This window comes from Ctenocephalides felis, unplaced genomic scaffold, assembly GCF_003426905.1.
Source record: "Ctenocephalides felis isolate EL2017-DRISC unplaced genomic scaffold, ASM342690v1 CF-g0.4_SCAFFOLD_01170, whole genome shotgun sequence".
In the NCBI taxonomy this organism is placed as follows: domain Eukaryota; kingdom Metazoa; phylum Arthropoda; class Insecta; order Siphonaptera; family Pulicidae; genus Ctenocephalides; species Ctenocephalides felis.
Window position 1 is genome coordinate 12,586,590 of NW_020537324.1, and position 23,280 is coordinate 12,609,869.

A 23,280-nucleotide genomic window follows, 5' to 3' on the forward strand; every position below is an offset into this window, starting at 1 on the left:
TGTCTATCGATATAAGGGTACTTCATAAAACGAGTCTGGAGATCTTAACAACCCTAGACTAAATTATGCGTGAGACCTCTACAGAAAACCCGTAGGACATGGGTGATCCCGGTTATGCCAGGATAACCCGACGTAACATTAAGTTTCCTTTGAATCTGATGCTGTTATCTTAATACATTCGGACGAAATACGTTCGCCGTTTTCCAAACCTTAAGAAAGATGTCTCAAAATTATGATAATGGTGAATGTAATATTTGAAATAAAAGCAAAGTAAGATATTTGAAAAATCTTAGAGTACGTCATGTCTTATAATGTAAAATATCCATTAAAATTCTGCAAAATTTATCAATCTTTTTTATCTACGAATAAAGATCTGCTTGAAATTTTCATCGTAAAAGATACAATTTTTTAAAATTTTCAAACATTGAAATCACACCTCATCTTTTAAATGTAAACCACCCTTTAAAGTTTTATTTTGCGCTTGTATACTAATAAAATTTTAAAATTTATAGTTTTGCAAATATAATATATACAATAAAAAATATGGAAAAGGGTCTCCTATAATCGTTATGTATTGCAATATAAAGTATATGTATAAATGTATAATTTATATCTATATATTTGTGCATTTTTTAATATTTACAAAGTGAGAACTCTGTGATATGTTTCAATTAACTGAATCAATAAAGCTTATACAGAATGTCCCAAAACTTTATGTCAAGTTAAAACGGGGTGATAGTATTGATCTATCATGAAAATCTCTCATAACCATTATGATAACTATTATGAAAAAAATTACAAAAAATAATTATTGCATGCAGATTAAAATGAGCTTTTAAGTGCAAACTACAGCTTTGGTGAATTATTGTAATGAATTTTCATCAATTTTGTTCATTCAAACTATGGATCCATAACCTTAAATAATGTTTCTAGAACCACAGTCAAAAATAATGACACGAATAATTAAAGTATGTAATCAAAAATTTAAACCTTTTGTTAAACTAAAAATTTAAAATTTTCAAAATTGGTATATTTTAAAAAATATGTACTAATGTTGGCAAATTCCATCAAAGTTGGCGCATTCTATCTATTTTAAAAAAATAAAATACTCAATAATAAATAAATTGAGTAAAAGAATATAATCATGAAAAAACAGGTTTTGTGCTAGTGCGTTTTACTCACAACCAGTAACTATTGATAGTTACTAGATCAATACTATAAAACTGTATCTGCGTAATGTTGAATTCTGGGACACCCTGTATATATACATATTCATGATGTGATATTCATGATCTCACTATTCTTCCCTGAATTGAGTTGGAGTTTTAACTCTGCTCACATATATATATATATATATTAGGGTGGTCCTTAATATGGACATTTTCGAATTTCCTTGCTCCCGAGGGCTCAAATGGTTCCAAATTGATAAACTATCACTATCTAAAAGTTAATATTAAGAGCTAAAACTTTCAGAGAATTGTGTTTTATCAATTTGGAACCACTTGAGCCACTGGGAGCAAGGAAATTCGAAAATGTCCATGTTAAGGACCACCCTAATAACATAAAGCCAATTATTTTTTCACGATTCAATATTGAATATAATTTAAATTCAAATTTAAGTGCATAATAACAAGAACAATCTATTTTACAAATATATCTTTCATAACCAAGACTGATTATAAGATTATCATCTGACAGAAATATGTTGCTCTCAAAAGTGTACTGACCCGATAGTCCTGCGATGACGGCTCAACGGGACGAGCGACAAGTAGCCTGACGTGAACCCCGCACTGTCTGAGGACGGCGGCCGCTTGCTCGCTGCCCATTCCTCTCAGTTGAACGTCGCCTATTTGCAAGATGTGGTCGCCGCTCTGAAGGCGTCCGTCCTGCCCCACAGATAAGAACGGAAAATTAAATTAGAATCAATTCATGAAATCTCTAAAGCTATGATTCTCAACATAGAGTCTCGAGCAAAGAATTAAAGATCTGATTAATAATGATAATTGATCAAAAGTATGTTTATTATTTTGTACTAATAGAAACTATAAATTTCTTTGTGCTTCTGAATGCATTAGGAAAATAAAATTTTATTTAGAAAAATAGTGAGTGAAAAGTAGTGATAGTTTTCACGATAGCTAAACTATACTGATATTGAGATAGTATTCAAAGGGGGAAAAATGAAGTATGATTGTTCGAACATGTTCCTATTATTGCTTTCAGTCAGTGCCTTACATTTGCATGACCTGTAGACCGAATTGCTATTAATTGTATACAGGTAGGGAGGCGTCCATTAATCACGTGAGCGAGTTTTTAAGGATTTTTGGACCCTTCCTCCCCCTTGGTGATACATGGTGATATTCAAAATTAGCCCCTCTCCCCCACCAAACATCACGTGTAATTTTAGTTATGTGAAAAAACTGTAAATTTTTTGAATAAAGTAATATTTTTTTGAAAATGTTTGATTTTTCAAAAAAACGGTTAAAATATAAATACACGTGATATCTTACTATACCCCTCTCTCCCCCACGTGATATTTCGTGATTTTTTGTCAAACTCCCCCTCCCCCAAAAAAACCTCACGTGATTAATGGACGCCCCAAGATCACTTTGATTGTTATTTTGCTGTAAGTTGAACATTAGTAGCAATTAGAACATTTTTCTTTAGCTCGGTCATAATGATGATTTGTTTTCAAAAGTGTGAGTTGAGTATGGTTGTGACAAATTTTGTGGGTGCGTTTGTGACATAGATGACATAGATTTATTGTCCTTTACGGGTGATGATTAAACAGATGAAAAATTCTTACTTAACTAAGACAAAATACGAAAAAAAAGGAAAAGAAAAATTCAATACAAGAAAAAATGATTCGAGGGACGGTTGATTTCATGACAAATCCATAGTATTTAAGGACAGTATTTCAGTATCTTCGCGTAGATAAATGTTTATTAATAAATTTATTTTGATTTTCTTCTTTCCCAGATAAGTGGTAAATTAACAAAATTATTTCTGATCAAGAAAAACGTAGCACAATTGTACCCAGTCTCCCCTATTGATAATTAAGCTAGTAATATCTACTTGAAAAATACCTAAATTTGAATTTGTATAACTATTTATATAACAGTTTGTATAATACGGCTATTTGCATAATAATGAAATTATTGTAATCAATATTGTTAATTTTTATATTTGTAATTTTCCTTACCATGACACTTTTATAGCTCCTATACAAATCGCTACGAATTGTTTTACCATTATATTATATAATATAAATTTTTCACATAATGAAGAATGCTAAGAATTACATCTTGATTGGTCATTCTAATAAAACAGTATTTTATTCATAATTCTCATAAATGTTTGCTGTTTCGAACTCTCTCGAACATTATTGCAGCACGCGATATTACAATTAACGTTGGGGGCTGCATGCCAATGTCGAGCTTGATAAAAATACATTACGGTATTGCAGAGATTATTTCGATATTAAATTCAATTTATTAAAATTCTGATTAAGATAGAAGAAGAAAGTTACTGTAGATTCATAAAAATCCTAATATGTATATAAGTTAATCGTTGAACTTTTGATACCTGGTGAAGGTATAATACAGTCTTATATGTCCAAAAATCATGGTATTCTATAGTGTTAATTACTAAAGCATTTCATTTATACAAAATATTATATATATATATATATATATATATATATGGAGGCTTGGTCCATATTAATACCAATTGTAGTCATAATAAATTCCATAAAATATTATTTATATTTGGTTTATTTTATGTATGATTAATATCCACTACACTATGTGTTGTCATATTTATCGTTAATAAAATGTGATTGGTATTTTCTTATTTATAATCGAAAAGAAAGGTTTCAAGAATTATACATTTTTGGCAAATTCGACTAGGGAGAAACAAAAGCCATGTCCGATCTGACACTTGAATTAATTTTTGTTTTTTTTCTGTGCTGTCAATATATGGGCCAATCTGTCCAGTAACATGTGATGCGTGTTGACAAGCCGCGATGCGTGTTGGCAACCCGCTACATCACTCCGCCCTAATGAAAAAGATTGTTTCGCATCTCTGACTGCCATCTTGAACTTCCTTGTAAATTTCTTTTGGTTGAGATTGTGTGATAAATTTTATTTGTTCGTGGCCGTGGCCGTTTTGAATGCCGTGTTGGCTTGTTGAGTTTGTTGATTGCTTACGTGGCCCTTCGCTGGTGAGTTAGCGGTTGAGTAGATGTGGCCCTTCGCTGGTGAGTTAGCGGCTGAGTATATTTGACACTTCGCTGATGAGTTAGCGGTTGAGTGTATGTAGCCCTTCGCTGGTGAGTTAGCGGTTGAGTGTATGTGGCCCTTCGCTGGTGAGTTAGCGGTTGAGTGTATGTGGCCCTTCGCTGGTGAGTTAGTGGTTGATTGTATGTGGCCCTTCGCTGATGAGTTAGCGGTTGAGTGTATGTGGCCCTTCGCTGGTGAGTTAGCGGTTGAGTATATGCCCTTTTGAATGGCGGTTGCCGATGTTTGTTGGTGCTCCCTGTCCTCTGCCGTGGTGCTCATAATCGACTCATTTTCCATGATAATGAGGGATTTATTGAGCACGTGTTGTTGTTGTTCTCGATGTGCGTGGTCGGAGTCTCAGTTGTAGGATTAGAATATTCTTCGAGTTATGGCGGTTGTGAGCCATTTATATTCATAATTTATTTTTTAAAAATTCTTTTTTTAATAATTCATGAGACTTCAATTTATTTTTTTGTTACTTCTAAATGTGTCTTGATCTTCTTACCTTCTTTCCTTCTATATGCGTGCTATTAATTCACGTTCGCGGTCACCAAAATATGGAGGCTTGGTCCATATTAATACCAATTGTAGTCATAATAAATTCCATAAAATATTATTTATATTTGGTTTATTTTATGTATGATTAATATCCACTACACTATGTGTTGTCATATTTATCGTTAATAAAATGTGATTGGTATTTTCTTATTTATAATCGAAAAGAAAGGTTTCAAGAATTATACATTTTTGGCAAATTCGACTAGGGAGAAACAAAAGCCATGTCCGATCTGACACTTGAATTAATTTTTGTTTTTTTTCTGTGCTGTCAATATATGGGCCAATCTGTCCAGTAACATGTGATGCGTGTTGACAAGCCGCGATGCGTGTTGGCAACCCGCTACATATATATATATATGTCAATAATGAATATTATATATTATTCATATTCATATATATATTATATATATATATATATGAATAATGTCAATTTACTTTTGAAGACAATTAAGAATCAACTCAATTCTTCTCATGATCTGTAAATACAATAATATTGGCAACCACTTGTAGATCAATTTGTGAAAAATTGTGCAAAATTAATACGTCCGATCTTGAATCAATTTCCACTAATTTTAACAAAATTAAATATTACACATGAACTTTATTAACCATGTAGGATATCAATCTAGGGTGGATAAATTTAGAAAGCTTTTAGCAACTGAAAAGCCCACACAAAAGAAATAAATTATTAGTGAAGCAGTTATCGTTCTGAAATAAAGTCAACTTAGAATATAAATTCAATATGTATCATTTGCTAATTAATTGAAAAAAGCAAAGTATGGATAAAGTTAGAATTAATTGAACTTTGCTTTACTAAAAACAGAGTTTCATCTCCAGGATATCATAAATTGTCCCTAGCAATAATATTCTAGGAAACTATACCAGGGGAATTTCTCTATCGCGTGATTTAATAACGTAGCCAATAGACCGCAGTGTATATTTGTTTAAGTGCAAGTTATACAAGAGCAAACTCATACAAGAATAGCAATACCGCATCCTCCATGAAATTGGATATGTTGGATTCATTAAAATCGCAGCACTAAAACTGCTTCAATTCTGCTTCACTTGAAGCAGTTCGCTTAAGTTTTGGCTTCCGGAGCGCTGTATAACTTTAGAGTCTTGAATCTAAATTACCGCAATTACTTTAAAAACAGCACACAATTTGTTTTCCTTAATACTCGATAAACACGTGAGAAATTTATAAAAGTTACTTCAACTTTTCTACGATCACGTATCTTACTGTAGTAAAACTTCTTACTATAAATGACGCACTGCATTCAAAGTTTTGTAGGTACTCGTTACAAATTATTGTCAGCACAATATCAAAGTTGATATTATTAATGTTACTTACAGTACAATTTGTAGTTAGAAATAACAGCCAAATAAATTTTTACACAAATGAATCAAATATTTTTTATGAATAATTCGATTAATCCATTCTCTTGAAACCATACATAATGCACATTAGCACGTATTTCCTTTTTTTAAGTTAGTTCAAAATAAATAAAAACTTTTGAAACGTAGCCGAACGTCAATCTTTTTCCATGTCTCCAACTTATTTAAATAATTATCATATTTTTAAACCAGACTTATTATCCAATATGATTAAACCAAAATAATTATCTAACAAAATGCAATTCTGTTTGTAAAATTTCATACTTTTAACCTGCTAAAGACAACTTTTGATTTAGTACCAAATTTTGCATATTTATTAAAATATTACACTTATTAATTTAGTAAACCTAACGATTAAAAATATTATGATAGTACAAGGAAAAACTATCTCGAAAATTATGATTTTTTTCACTATAGTGGTATATTTTCGGTGCACATCTGCAATTTACTCAAAAGCTATTAACCTCAATAATTCTTCAATATATTCCGTAACCATGCATAAAGATAAAATTCCACTTAACCAACAATAAAAATATTATTTGAAGCATTCACGTAGTATCTTCAGATGTATTTTCATATTACATTTTCAAGAATATGCGATTGGCATGCGATATAGAACATTTCTATATCTATATTTATTTCTTGATTCAGTTTTACTTTTGAAGATATTGATAGCGTTTTTTCCTATGCTCTCTTTGAGCATAAACATCGGGAGAAAACATTGGAAATTCGTGTTTATAATGTACTCTTACAATACATAAATAAAAATAGATTGAACAAAAATATAGGAAGGATTTACTTATAATACGATGTATCGCATACAAATAGCTATTGAAAAAAAAGGTCACGTAATGCTGAATAATCTTTGGGAAGCAGAGAGAAAAATACTCTTGAGTGGACTATTAATATTTAATAGGGTTTTTAATGCAAACTGGTATTATAATGTTAAGAAAATCAAATATTGGGATTTATGAATTATTTAATGTTATAATGGTTGTTTGTGCAAGTATACTTCGTTGATCAAAAATTAGTAAATTTAATTCGCATCAAAAACTGAGACGTATTACATGAATGGCAATGATAAATCAGAGACATACCAACATATTTAATCATTTTCATGATCTTCTGCATCAAGTATTTTTGATGAATTGTTACCTAATCAAAAATGAGCATTTTAATCAAACGTCCAGGGTTACCATGTTTTAAAAAAATACTTGTGCCATGTATTAAGAGCAAACCCATTTTAACATTTATAAAAAAATACTTAATAGTTTTGCTGAATAATGATGTGAAAAATATGGAGAATTCATCAAATGGATACCAGTTGCGAACAGTAACTGGTTCTTTTCTTGTAAAATCCATACACAAAAAAAATTCTGAACATTTCCACCTTGAAACAACATTTGGTTAATTGGCATTTAGTAGCCAATAGGGAATTTACCTTTTCAATAGCCAATGAGGTTACAACCTTTTTATTCCAATATATTGGTATATTTTTCATCCATAACACAGGCCTACAAAAAAAATTTTTTTGATTGGTGCATCAAATGTTAGAGCTGAGTTAGAGTATTTTTTGCGCTGATTTCAAATCTGCAAACCATTTTTTGGTATCAGCTCTAGTTTGAAACTTGAAAAAAAGTTGCCGAAACCAAGTCCATTCTAGGTAGTCCGGAAAAGAACTTTTCACAGTGTCAACTAATGTCCCAACTAAGACCGAATGGGTCAGACAAAAATTTATTTTAATTTTAACTTAATTTACTTTTCTCGCAGCTAAGTATTAAATAACAAAATTATTGCTGATCAAGAATAAAGTGGCACAGCCATACACAGTCTCTCCTATTAGTGTTCAAGCTAGTAATACCTACTTGAGAAAATCTTAAATTTGAATTTATATAACAGTTTGTATAATATCGCAATAAAAATAAACAATATTGATCACAATTTATTCATCATAATGTAAATTATGATGAATGAATTGTGATCAATATTGTTTCTTTTTATATTTGTAATTTTCCTTACCATCGCATGACACTTTTATAGCTCCTATACAAATCGCTATGCATTGTTTTACCATTATATTATATAATATAAATTTTTCACATAATGAAGAATGCTAAGAATTACATCTTGATTGGTCATTCTAATAAAACAGTATTTTATTCATAACTCTCATAAACGTTTGCTGTTTCGAACTCATGGGTCTTGTAAGTTTGTATGTACGAGTAGGCATATCTCATTAAAATGGCATTCTGAATTGTATTACTATTTTGTACTTTCATTCCTTATATATCATATCTTGAAAACTAAAGCTCATAGAAAAAAACCAATGTGATTTTTGAAATCAGCATCCCAAATATACTTAAAAACAGCGTTAAAATCGTTTGCACCATTTTCTTTGTTGGCCTGTGTAATTGGTATCAAATATAAATGACACAAATATGACAAAGATAGTAAATCAACAAATTCATTGTTCAATTAATGTTTGGACAAAGAAACTAAATTGCCTTCATCCGGCAATATTGCTACAAAAAATATACGATTACTAGTAAGTTGTTATTAAAAAAAATTGTTTGGGCACTTTGATCGACAAAGTTGAATTTTATCCCAATATGGACAAGTTCGACATATTGATACGAAAACTATAACAAGTACAAACTAGCAACCAGCTTTAATAAATTCATGACCAATATCAAGAAGTATCAGCTTCAACTACTGCAGCAATAAAATAAAATGCTTTCAAATGATGAAACTCACTCTGCTGGCAACTCCTCCGGGTAAGATGGTCTTGACGACCACGCCCGTGCTGCGGCCTCCTATGATGCCAAACGCCAAACCAGTTCCGTCGTTCACCAATCGGATCTCTTCCACTTGCGCCCATTCTGTGTTCAACTGAAAATAAAATAAACTTTTACTAAGCCATTCGAAAATTCACATTGTAACGATGGTAAAGGATCCAATAGTCCGTTGAGGATAAAGGAATATGAAGGTTAGGGGCAAAGGATCAGAGCGAGCAATCGGATTTATAACTTAAACCCTCGTTGAAATAACATATTTTTAGCATATGCTCAAGAGATAAAAATTTTGCTTCAAAAAATCAATACACTAATTTGTATCCAATATTCCAACGCAGTAGTTGAACTAATTCAAGTACAAAAATGATCATGGTTTACCATATTATCATAAATATGTATTTATCAAAATATGTCCGATGAGCTTTCAAAACCTTCAGTATTCAAAGCGCTATAAAAAGGTATGATTTATGATTCATCGGAATGATTAGCATACAATAGAATCTAGACCGACACCTTTAATAATTCGATTTTTCCAGCGCTGGGCAATTTTGTTGAAACTTACTAGAAAATTTTCCGCTATTTTCAATATGTTATGAGTTTTTCACTATAATTTAGTAATTCGAAACTTCCACTAGTCCGACACCCTATGGTTTTTAATGGTGTTGATTTTAGCAAAATTCTACTGTTTTACTAAACGTGTTGGAATTCTGTTGTTGCAAGTTTTTGCTTTTTTTTTAATAAACACACTATTTCGTTTTATATGAAAGAGGCGTTTTGATAAAAAAAATTGTACATAAATACCATGATTTTTATAATTCAAATATTTTTTCATTATTAATTTAATATTTTATTTTTTTCCACGTTTTTTTTTCACAGATCCTTCAGTAGATCTATTCATTAGTTATTTTACAAACGCAAGGTAAATACAAGAATTTCCTTTTGGTATAATTATTGTTATATACTAAAATATTATTTGTAAAATTAATCTTTGTGTCTATTATACAAATTCAGGTGTCCCTACTATACCTGAACATCAAAATCTAATTATCGTCATTAATCATAAATATCATCATGAAAATTTGCTTTAATTAATAATGAACTGAAGCTTTCCATGATTTTTCTTGTATATAATGCACTTTGTAATCGTAAATTAATCTAGTATCATTCAAGTTCTTTCAAAATAGAAAAAAATACTTATGATACTTAACTACAGAACATTTTTGTTCAACAAATGTACTAAAATAATAAATATACTAGTTCTTGCCTCAGAGTACTGAAGTTTTCTGCTAATGAATTAAAAACCAGCTAATAGTAGAAAGTAAAAGATTCCAATATTTTTATAAAAACCTGTTTACTTATATAAAAATATAGGTAAAAAAATAAACGTTATAACAAAATATATTTGCTTATTTTAGCAATGAAAAAGATATGAAGTTAAAACAATAATAATATATCTTTAGTTTAGAGAATGTTAGGAATTGCATGTTAAATCATTCTTTTTCGACATTAATTCGCTTTTGATAAATTAATTTGAATACATTACTGATATTATTACTCATGGAGTTAGCGTATAAAATGATGAATTTTAAATGTGAACTACTTTGTAACATTAAATATTAGCAATTAGATTAGCAAAGTTCACATATTTTAGCAAACTCTACGAGCATCTTTGAAACGATGGCAATGAATGCATTAAGTATTTAGAAATATAACAGAGTTTTGGAATTTTTTTGTGCATGTAAAAGGTAAAGTCGTTATTTCTAGTAAAATATCCAGTCCATTTAAAGTAAAAAAAAATCTAAGCTTCGCAATATTCTTTTAAAACTGAGAAATCAATTCAACCACTTGAAAACTATATTTGTTTCACAGAAAATAACGCCAATCTGTTTAATTTAAGTTCAAATCCCAAATCTAATTATCACATCATATGTGTTTAATTGTTTCTAACCCCAAATATAAAACATTACCTAATTAAGACATTAACTTGTTAAAGGTACCACATTAAAACTCGCTATTTCATCCAATACTTTAGATGTACTGAATATTGTGCTATTTAACAAATTGCCATTAAGTATTAGAAAATGAGAAATTTTATAAATGACTTATTTTTAAGAAATATGTTTTTTTACACCATTGAGGAATATTGTCATGAACTTCTCAGACATCTTCATACAAAGATCAGCCTCTAACTAAAATTTGTGTGATATTCATTACACTAAACTTTATATAAGTTTATTGAATAATATGTGTTCTTTAAATTATATGTAATTTACTATAGAACCATTTAGTATATAATTGTGTATTATTACGTATTATTAATATCAGTTGTTACAATAAATAAATAATAATAATCTATCAAAAAGAGAACGCAGGATTCGTTATGGTACGTAACTACACTATTTAACCCACGTCCCATACATGTGATTTTTCCATATATTTTCCTCCCGTCATGTTTGAAGTATAACCACGTAAAACTGAAGCAGAATATATGCGAATCCGTCACATAATAAAGCTATATCATCGCATATGCCATTATATACGCTGAACGGTTCGTTGTTTGCGCCATAAAAAGTTCCCAGTGTGCAATTTACCCTCGAGACTTCTATTCGTCACAACCGTTGCCGTGAAAACTTCCAAAACTCCGGCATGGGCAAACGCATGATTAGAAAACTTCGACTTGGAGTTACAATGAGAGGAATGTCGACTTAGAATAATAAATAGATAGATCGAGTTGAGAGGTGATACAGATAAAGGTAATAAACGACAACAGGTCAATAGAAATAAAATAGCTGAATAGCATCTTAGAATAAAATAGGACAAACACTTCGTTGTTCAAATTACGACGAGAGGTGCAAATATGTCCTTTACCTGCGGTGATTGTGTTTGGTTCTCTAATTAGCAGAAAACTTTCAGGTGTTCGTGAAAGTTTGAAAGCAAATTGTATGTTTTGCTTCTTTACTTGGAAAACTATTGAAAGTTTCAAGTATACAAAGATGTATAGTTTATTATCAGAGTCAAAGGTAAAGGAAATAAATAAGTCACTAAAACAAATTGCCACTTTTATTGCTTTCTTTCATTTTTTAGTTTTAATGTATATCTACTCTATTTCTTATGTTTTTTTTATTTCTACTCTTTAACTTTTTATCATAAAACTGTTTCAGTTTTTATTAACCAAAATAAATTGACCACTTATACCTATAAGTGGTATTTTCCTTTAGGTAATTTTTGATGTGTGCATATTATGAGTATATAAATATTCGAGTATATCGAGTTGCTATAATATTAAAATAGAAACAATTTCTGATTATTAACTTCCCGTAGGGTTAGTTATTGTAATCGTCCAGAAATTGAAATTGAAAATTTTTGCGTTTCTCGACGTTTTGAAGGTTTCTGAACATTTTGGCATATCTCAGAAAAAATTGATGTGTGTGTGTGTATGTATGGATACAATTTTCGGGCGCACGGATCAACCGATTTGAATGGTTCAAAAAGCATTCGATACCTATTGATAGGGAGATGAGCTGATTAGTTTTTTTCAAAGACAGAACCAGCAGTTACGGAGATAAAGAGCAAAGAGTGCAGCAAATAGAAATCGAGTTTTTGAGAGAATGAAGCATTTGATTTGAATGATCTGAAAACATTCAATTTGTAATGATTGGGAGAAAAAATGATTAGTTTTTGGCAAAGGCAGGCCCAGCCATTTCGAAGATACAGAGCTAAATGTGCAAAAAATGGCAGTTTTTGAGAGAACTAAGCGTCCGATTTAAATGATTCAAAAAACTTTCTGCTTGTTTTAACAAAGTAATTGATTTTGGAAAAAAAAATGTTTTGTTTCAATTTTTTTTTTTCAATTTTTTTTCAAAAAAAATTTTTTTTTATATATCGAAAATAATTCAGATTTTAATTTTAATTCTGACTAAAGTTCTAATATACTTTAAACAAATAATTTCAAATTTGCAGTTCCGTTTATATAACTCTTTTAAGTCATATTAGACAATGTTACAATATTCATAAAAACCTATTTGTAAACATTTCATATTCCTCGAACATTTCGTTACGGTACGGGAAGTTCCAGCAATTTGCCCTAAGGCACGATGCCATACCCTCCACTAGTTCAATTTTATACTTTATCAAAAATGTTAGTTAGGTGACAAATTGGTTAGATTTAGAAATTAAAATTTAACAAAAAAATACACGTGCTTTATATATAATATGAAAAGTGTATATATAATACAGTATATTTTCTAAAACCGAGGACCATCATTCAAAATTTATTGATTTTTCATAATTAAATTACTTCTATCATTTTACTATATATTAGGATAAAAATTACATTTTTGAAGTCGTTGCAAAACTAACTCATAAAAATGGTTCATTCCATGTAATTTTATAGTTGCGTAAACTTCATCAGAGCTTTTAAAAAACTCATATATATTATATGTGTCCATTTGACAAAATTTGTCGAAATTAGTCTGAATTTTCAAATAATTTCGAATAAAATATAACTAATGACCATATTACAAAATGCACTCTGTGTTCTGATTGCAAATGATTTTTCAAATATGACTACAAATTATTGACTTTTCCATATGGCGCACAATAATAAATAATATTGTATTCATCGCCATTTTAAATAATATAGAAATTCATAAAATTATCTATCTATACTAATAAATGTAATAAACAACATGCATGCCATATAACATCGGCTATTTTTAGGAAACTCATCCGCATATAACCGTCATTCATGTGAAAATTGCCCCTAGTCAGTCTCGTGCGATAATAAAGACATAATCAGATATTCAAATTATACTATTCACATTGAATATATTTTGATAGTATATATACACGACAAAGTCTTATTTTTATAACTAAATAAAATCAGTCAAAAGTCGTAAACCGGATTGTAGAATATTGATACTTTTATAGATCTAAACCACTGATTCACTCATTGAATTAAATACTTGCGTACAACCACTAATGTTGTTTTTCTACTTCCTAGGCCCATTCATGAGCCTTATGATTAAGTTTTGTTGCCACATCACTCCCACGAGCAAAGAAAATTAAAAATCTACTAAAAAATTACATGATACACTATATTTTATTATATAATAAAATAGTGTATCATAATTCCTTCCCACTGTGACTTCGAGATATTCAAACATATTTTATTAGATTTTATTACTACTATTAAGCTCGGGTCAACTATAGCAAAAAATCGAAAATTTCAATATAATTTACAGCTGTCTACGAACATACTTCCATACTCTGCTAGACTTTTCAATAACCTAAATTCATAAAAGAATAAACTATTAAACTTTTATGAAAACGATAAATTTATACAAAGTTCTTGTTCTGCGCTGGCAGAAAATAAGAAAACATCGAAATCAGAATTCATGTCTTCGAATTCGAGCGTGAAGGTTAGATAACAAACATGTAGAATGGAAATGGATTTTAGCTCTATCGACAAATATGAATTTATCAAGGAAAAAAATAAATAAAAAAAATGTGATTAGGCAAATTAAGTATATAATTTACATCAAGTAATGGGACGTCCATTAATCACGTACGCCTTAAAGGGGGAGGAAAGGGTTGACAAAAAATCTAGGTCTAGTGAGATATCACGTGTATTTATTTTTTACCTCAATTAAAAAAATCTAAAATTTAAAAAAAATCAAAATGTTGCGATTTTTTCTATGTACTAAAAATACACGTAATGTTGTCTGGGGGATGGGGGATAATTTTAAAAATCACCACGTATTACCAGTGGAGTAGCGTTCAAAAATCCTTAGAAATCGCCCACGTAATTAATGGACGCCCTATAAAATGTAATAATAATTTCATGTATTTTGTAAAATACGCACACAATAGTTTATATTTATTAAATTAATAAATTAAAATTATTTTAGCATCAAATTGTATAAAGAAATAACTAAACCAAGTAATGAGGGATAGAGTATTATTAATAATTCTTATTTAACTATTAGCTTTACTAACAAGTAAGTTAAAAGAAATGATAACACAAATTATATAAAAATAATTACCTCATTATACCTCTAACTCACCAAGCATATTATACCCACAAGATATACTACATCTCTCGCAACAAGTATTAAAATAAATTCCATATATTACCATGTCATCTCTTATATTGTCTGCTAATGTCAAAAGCCATTATTTCGTCTATATTTCATTTTCTCATATAATAGAGAAAGAAATATTAACCATTACTTAAAAGCATAGTTGCATTTTTTATCGTAGAACAAACTTCAGCAGTGATTTGTAGAGAAACTATAAATCAATTGTGCTTTATAAGTTTCATAGAACTTCTCAAAAAGTTACATAAATTTATTGGATCGTTTAGCAGAAATGCAGACATACGGATTTTTGAATTTAGAAGTAATATTGATAATCACAACTAGATATGTCCTGAAAAAATGGTAATAAATAAAAAAATATTGTCAAAAAAAATTTGCCTCATTTATTAGAAAATTTTCTTGTATAAAAATTTCAAAACTTTTGTTCTAAAAGCAAGTATTTTCTTAGGTCGATAAAAATTTTTTCGAAATCGCAAAAATGTCTATTATTGTCATAACACAATTTGGTAAACCGATCTGCATATAAAACCAACAAAAAATTACGGGTTATTTATAAGTATGTACATGTAATAGACATTGTTCGGCAAAATATATCCATGTTAGTTCTATCTTAATATCTTAAAGTGCAGGGTGGTTGAAAGTATTAAATATGAAAGCTGTTCGCTAAGTTATGATCTACAAAATTCAATGCAACAATTTTCCTACCGATGATTTTGCTAGTATCTAAATTAGAAAGCATTCATAAGTGTTATAAAATTATTCCAAATAATAATATTTTATTAATACCATAATAATGATAATGGAAGAACAGTGTGTGAGATTTCCTATTACAATTTCCAATACCGCAGTGCCCAAAAATTAGCTATTTTAAATCGGAAACATATTTTCCATTTACATTTTCAAGTAAAAATGAACAACCCTACTGTCCAATATCAGGTTTTCCAGGACTCGAACTCACGACCCTGTCCACACAAAGACAGAGCGTTAAACCGCTACGCTACGGAAAACCTCACTATTACCTTAATATTAAAAAAAATCCGCCACTCTTGGAAAACAACCAAAAGTTTGATTTATGCTCATTATCGTCACATAATGTTTTATAACCCATTTTACATCGCAGCTGTTTCTTCTTTCGGGATTTTTATGGAAAAGTGTACCCGGGGTTTTTCGCTAAAACACGTATTCAGGGTGCGGTGTGGGTTTGAACACAATTGTGATGTAAAAATTGACAGTGGTGAAAAAACATCGATTTTAGTAAAATAAAAAGTAAACCTAAATTATGTGTTATATAAAAATTATCTTTATATATTATATGTCAAGCACATGTTAGGAGTTACGATCAATAATGTCATTATTATTAACTCATTCATCTCAGGTTCCTGTGCAAATATTCGCACACATGCATTATACTTGATGTGGATATTGGAAACCAGATACAGTCTTAATAAAACTTTAGTTCAAAAATGGTTTCCAAATTTTTTTTTTTTGAAATAGTTTAACCATTTCCAAAGTAGATCAAATAGCAAAATATATTGGGTCTGCCGAAAATTCTACCAAAAATTATGTCATCATTTACCGTTATTGCAGGTTTATGTATTTCATGGTCGGCTCAATAATTTTATAACGAATATATATATATATATATATATATATATAGACTCTAATGTACTAAAATAACCATTAGTTTTAAATGTGGAACTGAATTTTATACGAATTTTAACAAGGAAGAAATGCTACAGAATCATGTAGAAATTTATTGAAAGTGTTTGATGAAGGTACAGTTTCTGATAAGATATGCAAAAAATGATACAAATGGTATTATACTATATGATAACGGTATATGAAGACTAGATATTTAAATATTATCCGGCAGCTGATGATGTAAAATATAAAAAAAAATCAAAACAAAATACTGAGCTGGGGAAATGAATACATTTCAAGCTTGGATACTGTTTTGTGTGATATTGAATTATTGTATGTACTTTATTTAATGCATCTTAGCATTTTCCATAGTGATATTAGAAAATAAGCATATCGGTAAAAATGATAATTTAAATTTATATATATATATATACATATATATATACTATTTATAGTTAGATAAAAATGAAAAATCCAATACAAAACTTTCTACAAATATCTTCCTAGAAAGATTATTAAATCCAACGGCGAGAAATTTGTTCTCTCTTCTTCTATCCATCTATTCAAAACTCCATGTAATCTTTTGAACATCTTTCATCCGCGATACCAATATTGAACAGCTGATAAAATCGAAGACCAGCTTTGAGCATATTATATTTTAGTTCCTATAAATTTCACATGTGAATTTCTTACGTCGGGATGCCTCACATCAATAGCTCATCGAACATCAATTTTAGACGTTCGATGTTGAAAGCAGGATCAGAATCGAAGTTTAGTTAACTTCTCTCATCTTTAATGTGATGCGAGTAGAATTGGGTTTGGTGTGAAAGAAACCGAGAGAGCCATCCGTGCTCGGTGAGCAGAGCATGCGGAGAATCGATACCTCCGCGAGAGAACGCGCCCGCGGTGCACCACCTTCGTAGACGACGGGCTTATGAACAGCTTACAAAAATACACTTTGAGGGCAAACAATTGCAGAAGTTGATAATTTTACGAATTTAGTCCGCTTTCCGTCATAACTAATACTTTTGGCTCATGAAAAATTTAACATGCGTTATATTAAGGTGGCCGTTCCGGTTTGGCCGGGACAGTCCCGGATTCCACCTTGTGTTTTTCTAAAAGCAATATTTGTCCCGGTTTTAGATTTTTGTCCCGGAATGTCCCGTATTTTAAAATTTTAATAGGTAAATTAACAATAATTACAAAAATAAACAAACAAGTGTTATTTTTTTTTCAAATTAATTATGAACAAAAGTGAGTAGAGTTTTATTAGATAAAAAAGTATTACATGTAATTGAATAATAAAGTTCTTTCAAAAAGTCCACAGTTCCAAATAAAAAAAAAATATTCATATTAAAAAAAACTGATTTTTAGAGGTTTGTTAAGTAGCATTTGCTAATTTAAAGCAACCCCCCCCCCCTTTGTGTTCCTGTTTAGCATAGCTAAAAATTGTCGTCTCGGTTTTGACTTAAAAAAATATGGTCACCTTAATTAAATGCACTCCAAATTGCAAGACGACATAACTAAGACGTCAAAACTCTCGGATAAAATTAAAATGTTATGGCAATTTTAAGGACTTAACTTTGTTTGAATTGGTAGTAACAAACTCTCAAAAAGCTATGTATGTTGTTTAAAGCTGTGCAATAATCACACATAAAACCTAACTTCACGTATGGGTTATCAATGAGACATCAGAAAGTTGCACTCATGATAAACGTTTGCGGGTTTTGTAGGTTAAATTTTATGTATGAAACGCCTGATTGCATACAGACATATAGCTTTTTGACAGTTTGTTACCACCAACTCATACGAAGATAGGCTCTTAATATAGCGTTGCCCTTACATTTCTATTTTATCCGAGAATTGGCCTCTAAATATACACAATTGACTTGTTTGTTCAGGGCAGCTTTTTCATGTATCTTACTCCTTGCTTTTTAAAGAATTTAATTAAAAACACGAAGGCAACAAACATTAAATGCAAGACGACATAGCATAAATATACCCAAATTGACTCGTTTTCTTCAGAGCTGCTCATAAGCTTTATCACGTTTTTTACTAACTTGCTTATGAAATAATTTGATAAAAACCACGTAGACAACATGCAAAAACTATACCACAAATTGTAAAGCAGCATGCACTAAATATATTAAATTATCCTCAGATTATCTAAAAATAGGCTTAGTGAACTAGAAAATTATTGAAAAACCTTATTCCTCAAAAAAGTTTATTTCTATTACATGTAGTGCATTACATGCAATATAACATTAAAGAGTGTCTAATAAACTACACCACCTGTTTTAAAATAAGTATAAAATATAGTGATAAAATAAGTATAATATTTTAGTTTAACGATCACAACTAATTTTGCCAAATAGACAAAAAGTACTTCATTAGTTCAATTTGTGCGTAGAGTAACAGCTCTATCATATCATACATTCATAAATATTTATTCCGTAATGTTTTTGGAGAGATTAAAGATTCGCTGCCGAAATATAAACAAATTTATGTAAAAAACATCATTTTGCATCTAAAATCGTATATGGTTTAATTATTTATATAGAAGATATTGTACATTTCAGTAAAAATGTTATAACTCAAAATGCTAAATTAATAATTAAAATTTATCATTAACTATGTGGATTTTTTTATAATTCTATCACTGCCAATTCTAATACAAAGCTTTTTATTGATTACTAGCTGACCCGGCAAACGTTGTTTTGCTAAATAAGGTATATTCTAGACAATTTCTAGAGAATCAAAAATATTAATACTTTAAGTGTATAAGGATGTGTTGTTTGAATGCTATATACAATGAAGTATTATAAAAACAATAAACCCCATTGGTTCCGGATAATCCGAAGTCCGGATAATCGGAATTCCGGATAATCGGAATTCCGGATAATCGGAATTCCGGATAATCGGAATTCCGGATAATCGGAATTCCGGATAATCCGAATTCCGGATAATCCGAATTCCGGATAATCCGAATTCCGGATAATCCGAATTCCGGATAATCCGAATTCCGGATAATCCGAATTCCGGATAATCCGAATTCCGGATAATCCGAATTCCGGATAATCCGAATTCCGGATAATCCGAATTCCGGATAATCCGAATTCCGGATAATCCGAATTCCGGATAATCCGAATTCCGGATAATCCGAATTCCGGATAATCCGAATTCCGGATAATCCGAATTCCGGATAATCCGAATTCCGGATAATCCGAATTCCGGATAATCCGAATTCCGGATAATCCGAATTCCGGATAATCCGAATTCCGGATAATCCGAATTCCGGATAATCCGAATTCCGGATAATCCGAATTCCGGATAATACGAATTCCGGATAATCCGAATTCCGGATAATCCGAATTCCGGATAATCCGAATTCCGGATAATCCGAATTCCGGATAATCCGAATTCCGGATAATCGGAATTCCGGATAATCGAAATTCCGGATAATCCGAATTCCGGATAATCCGAATTCCGGATAATCCGAATTCCGGATAATCCGAATTCCGGATAATCCGAATTCCGGATAATCCGAATTCCGGATAATCCGAATTCCGGATAATCCGAATTCCGGATAATCCGAATTCCGGATAATCCGAATTCCGGATAATCCGAATTCCGGATAATCCGAATTCCGGATAATCCGAATTCCGGATAATCCGAATTCCGGATAATCCGAATTCCGGATAATCCGAATTCCGGATAATCCGAATTCCGGATAATCCGAATTCCGGATAATCCGAATTCCGGATAATCCGAATTCCGGATAATCCGAATTCCGGATAATCCGAATTCCGGATAATCCGAATTCCGGATAATCCGAATTCCGGATAATCCGAATTCCGGATAATCCGAATTCCGGATAATCCGAATTCCGGATAATCCGAATTCCGGATAATCCGAATTCCGGATAATCCGAATTCCGGATAATCCGAATTCCGGATAATCCGAATTCCGGATAATCCGAATTCCGGATAATCCGAATTCCGGATAATCCGAATTCCGGATAATCCGAATTCCGGATAATCCGAATTCCGGATAATCCGAATTCCGGATAATCCGAATTCCGGATAATCCGAATTCCGGATAATCCGAATTCCGGATAATCCGAATTCCGGATAATCCGAATTCCGGATAATCCGAATTCCGGATAATCCGAATTCCGGATAATCCGAATTCCGGATAATCCGAATTCCGGATAATCCGAATTCCGGATAATCCGAATTCCGGATAATCCGAATTCCGGATAATCCGAATTCCGGATAATCCGAATTCCGGATAATCCGAATTCCGGATAATCCGAATTCCGGATAATCCGAATTCCGGATAATCCGAATTCCGGATAATCCGAATTCCGGATAATCCGAATTCCGGATAATCCGAATTCCGGATAATCCGAATTCCGGATAATCCGAATTCCGGATAATCCGAATTCCGGATAATCCGAATTCCGGATAATCCGAATTCCGGATAATCCGAATTCCGGATAATCCGAATTCCGGATAATCCGAATTCCGGATAATCCGAATTCCGGATAATCCGAATTCCGGATAATCCGAATTCCGGATAATCCGAATTCCGGATAATCCGAATTCCGGATAATCCGAATTCCGGATAATCCGAATTCCGGATAATCCGAATTCCGGATAATCCGAATTCCGGATAATCCGAATTCCGGATAATCCGAATTCCGGATAATCCGAATTCCGGATAATCCGAATTCCGGATAATCCGAATTCCGGATAATCCGAATTCCGGATAATCCGAATTCCGGATAATCCGAATTCCGGATAATCCGAATTCCGGATAATCCGAATTCCGGATAATCCGAATTCCGGATAATCCGAATTCCGGATAATCGAATTCCGGATAATCGGAATTCCGGATAATCCGAATTCCGGATAATCCGAATTCCGGATAATCCGAATTCCGGATAATCGAATTCCGGATAATCCGAATTCCGGATAATCCGAATTCCGGATAATCCGAATTCCGGATAATCCGAATTCCGGATAATCCGAATTCCGGATAATCCGAATTCCGGATAATCCGAATTCCGGATAATCCGAATTCCGGATAATCCGAATTCCGGATAATCCGAATTCCGGATAATCCGAATTCCGGATAATCCGAATTCCGGATAATCCGAATTCCGGATAATCCGAATTCCGGATAATCCGAATTCCGGATAATCCGAATTCCGGATAATCCGAATTCCGGATAATCCGAATTCCGGATAATCCGAATTCCGGATAATCCGAATTCCGGATAATCCGAATTCCGGATAATCCGAATTCCGGATAATCCGAATTCCGGATAATCCGAATTCCGGATAATCCGAATTCCGGATAATCCGAATTCCGGATAATCCGAATTCCGGATAATCCGAATTCCGGATAATCCGAATTCCGGATAATCCGAATTCCGGATAATCCGAATTCCGGATAATCCGAATTCCGGATAATCCGAATTCCGGATAATCCGAATTCCGGATAATCCGAATTCCGGATAATCCGAATTCCGGATAATCCGAATTCCGGATAATCCGAATTCCGGATAATCCGAATTCCGGATAATCCGAATTCCGGATAATCCGAATTCCGGATAATCCGAATTCCGGATAATCCGAATTCCGGATAATCCGAATTCCGGATAATCCGAATTCCGGATAATCCGAATTCCGGATAATCCGAATTCCGGATAATCCGAATTCCGGATAATCCGAATTCCGGATAATCCGAATTCCGGATAATCCGAATTCCGGATAATCCGAATTCCGGATAATCCGAATTCCGGATAATCCGAATTCCGGATAATCCGAATTCCGGATAATCCGAATTCCGGATAATCCGAATTCCGGATAATCCGAATTCCGGATAATCCGAATTCCGGATAATCCGAATTCCGGATAATCCGAATTCCGGATAATCCGAATTCCGGATAATCCGAATTCCGGATAATCCGAATTCCGGATAATCCGAATTCCGGATAATCCGAATTCCGGATAATCCGAATTCCGGATAATCCGAATTCCGGATAATCCGAATTCCGGATAATCCGAATTCCGGATAATCCGAATTCCGGATAATCCGAATTCCGGATAATCCGAATTCCGGATAATCCGAATTCCGGATAATCCGAATTCCGGATAATCCGAATTCCGGATAATCCGAATTCCGGATAATCCGAATTCCGGATAATCCGAATTCCGGATAATCCGAATTCCGGATAATCCGAATTCCGGATAATCCGAATTCCGGATAATCCGAATTCCGGATAATCCGAATTCCGGATAATCCGAATTCCGGATAATCCGAATTCCGGATAATCCGAATTCCGGATAATCCGAATTCCGGATAATCCGAATTCCGGATAATCCGAATTCCGGATAATCCGAATTCCGGATAATCCGAATTCCGGATAATCCGAATTCCGGATAATCCGAATTCCGGATAATCCGAATTCCGGATAATCGAATTCCGGATAATCCGAATTCCGGATAATCCG

At 32.0% G+C, this 23,280-nt stretch overlaps 1 protein-coding gene across 1 annotated transcript in view; it reads right to left on the reverse strand.

The window, feature by feature from the left end:
- The window catches only part of LOC113366817 (patj homolog), a 62,771-nt gene that overhangs the window by 29,186 nt on the left and 10,305 nt on the right, over positions 1-23,280 (reverse strand). Inside the window, exons 3-4 of the mRNA XM_026608471.1 lie at positions 8,985-9,119; positions 1,728-1,886 (exon numbers count right to left, since the gene is read on the reverse strand). Coding sequence (XP_026464256.1) covers positions 1,728-1,886; positions 8,985-9,119 — 294 coding nt within the window. The remainder of the gene's footprint in view (positions 1-1,727; positions 1,887-8,984; positions 9,120-23,280) is intronic.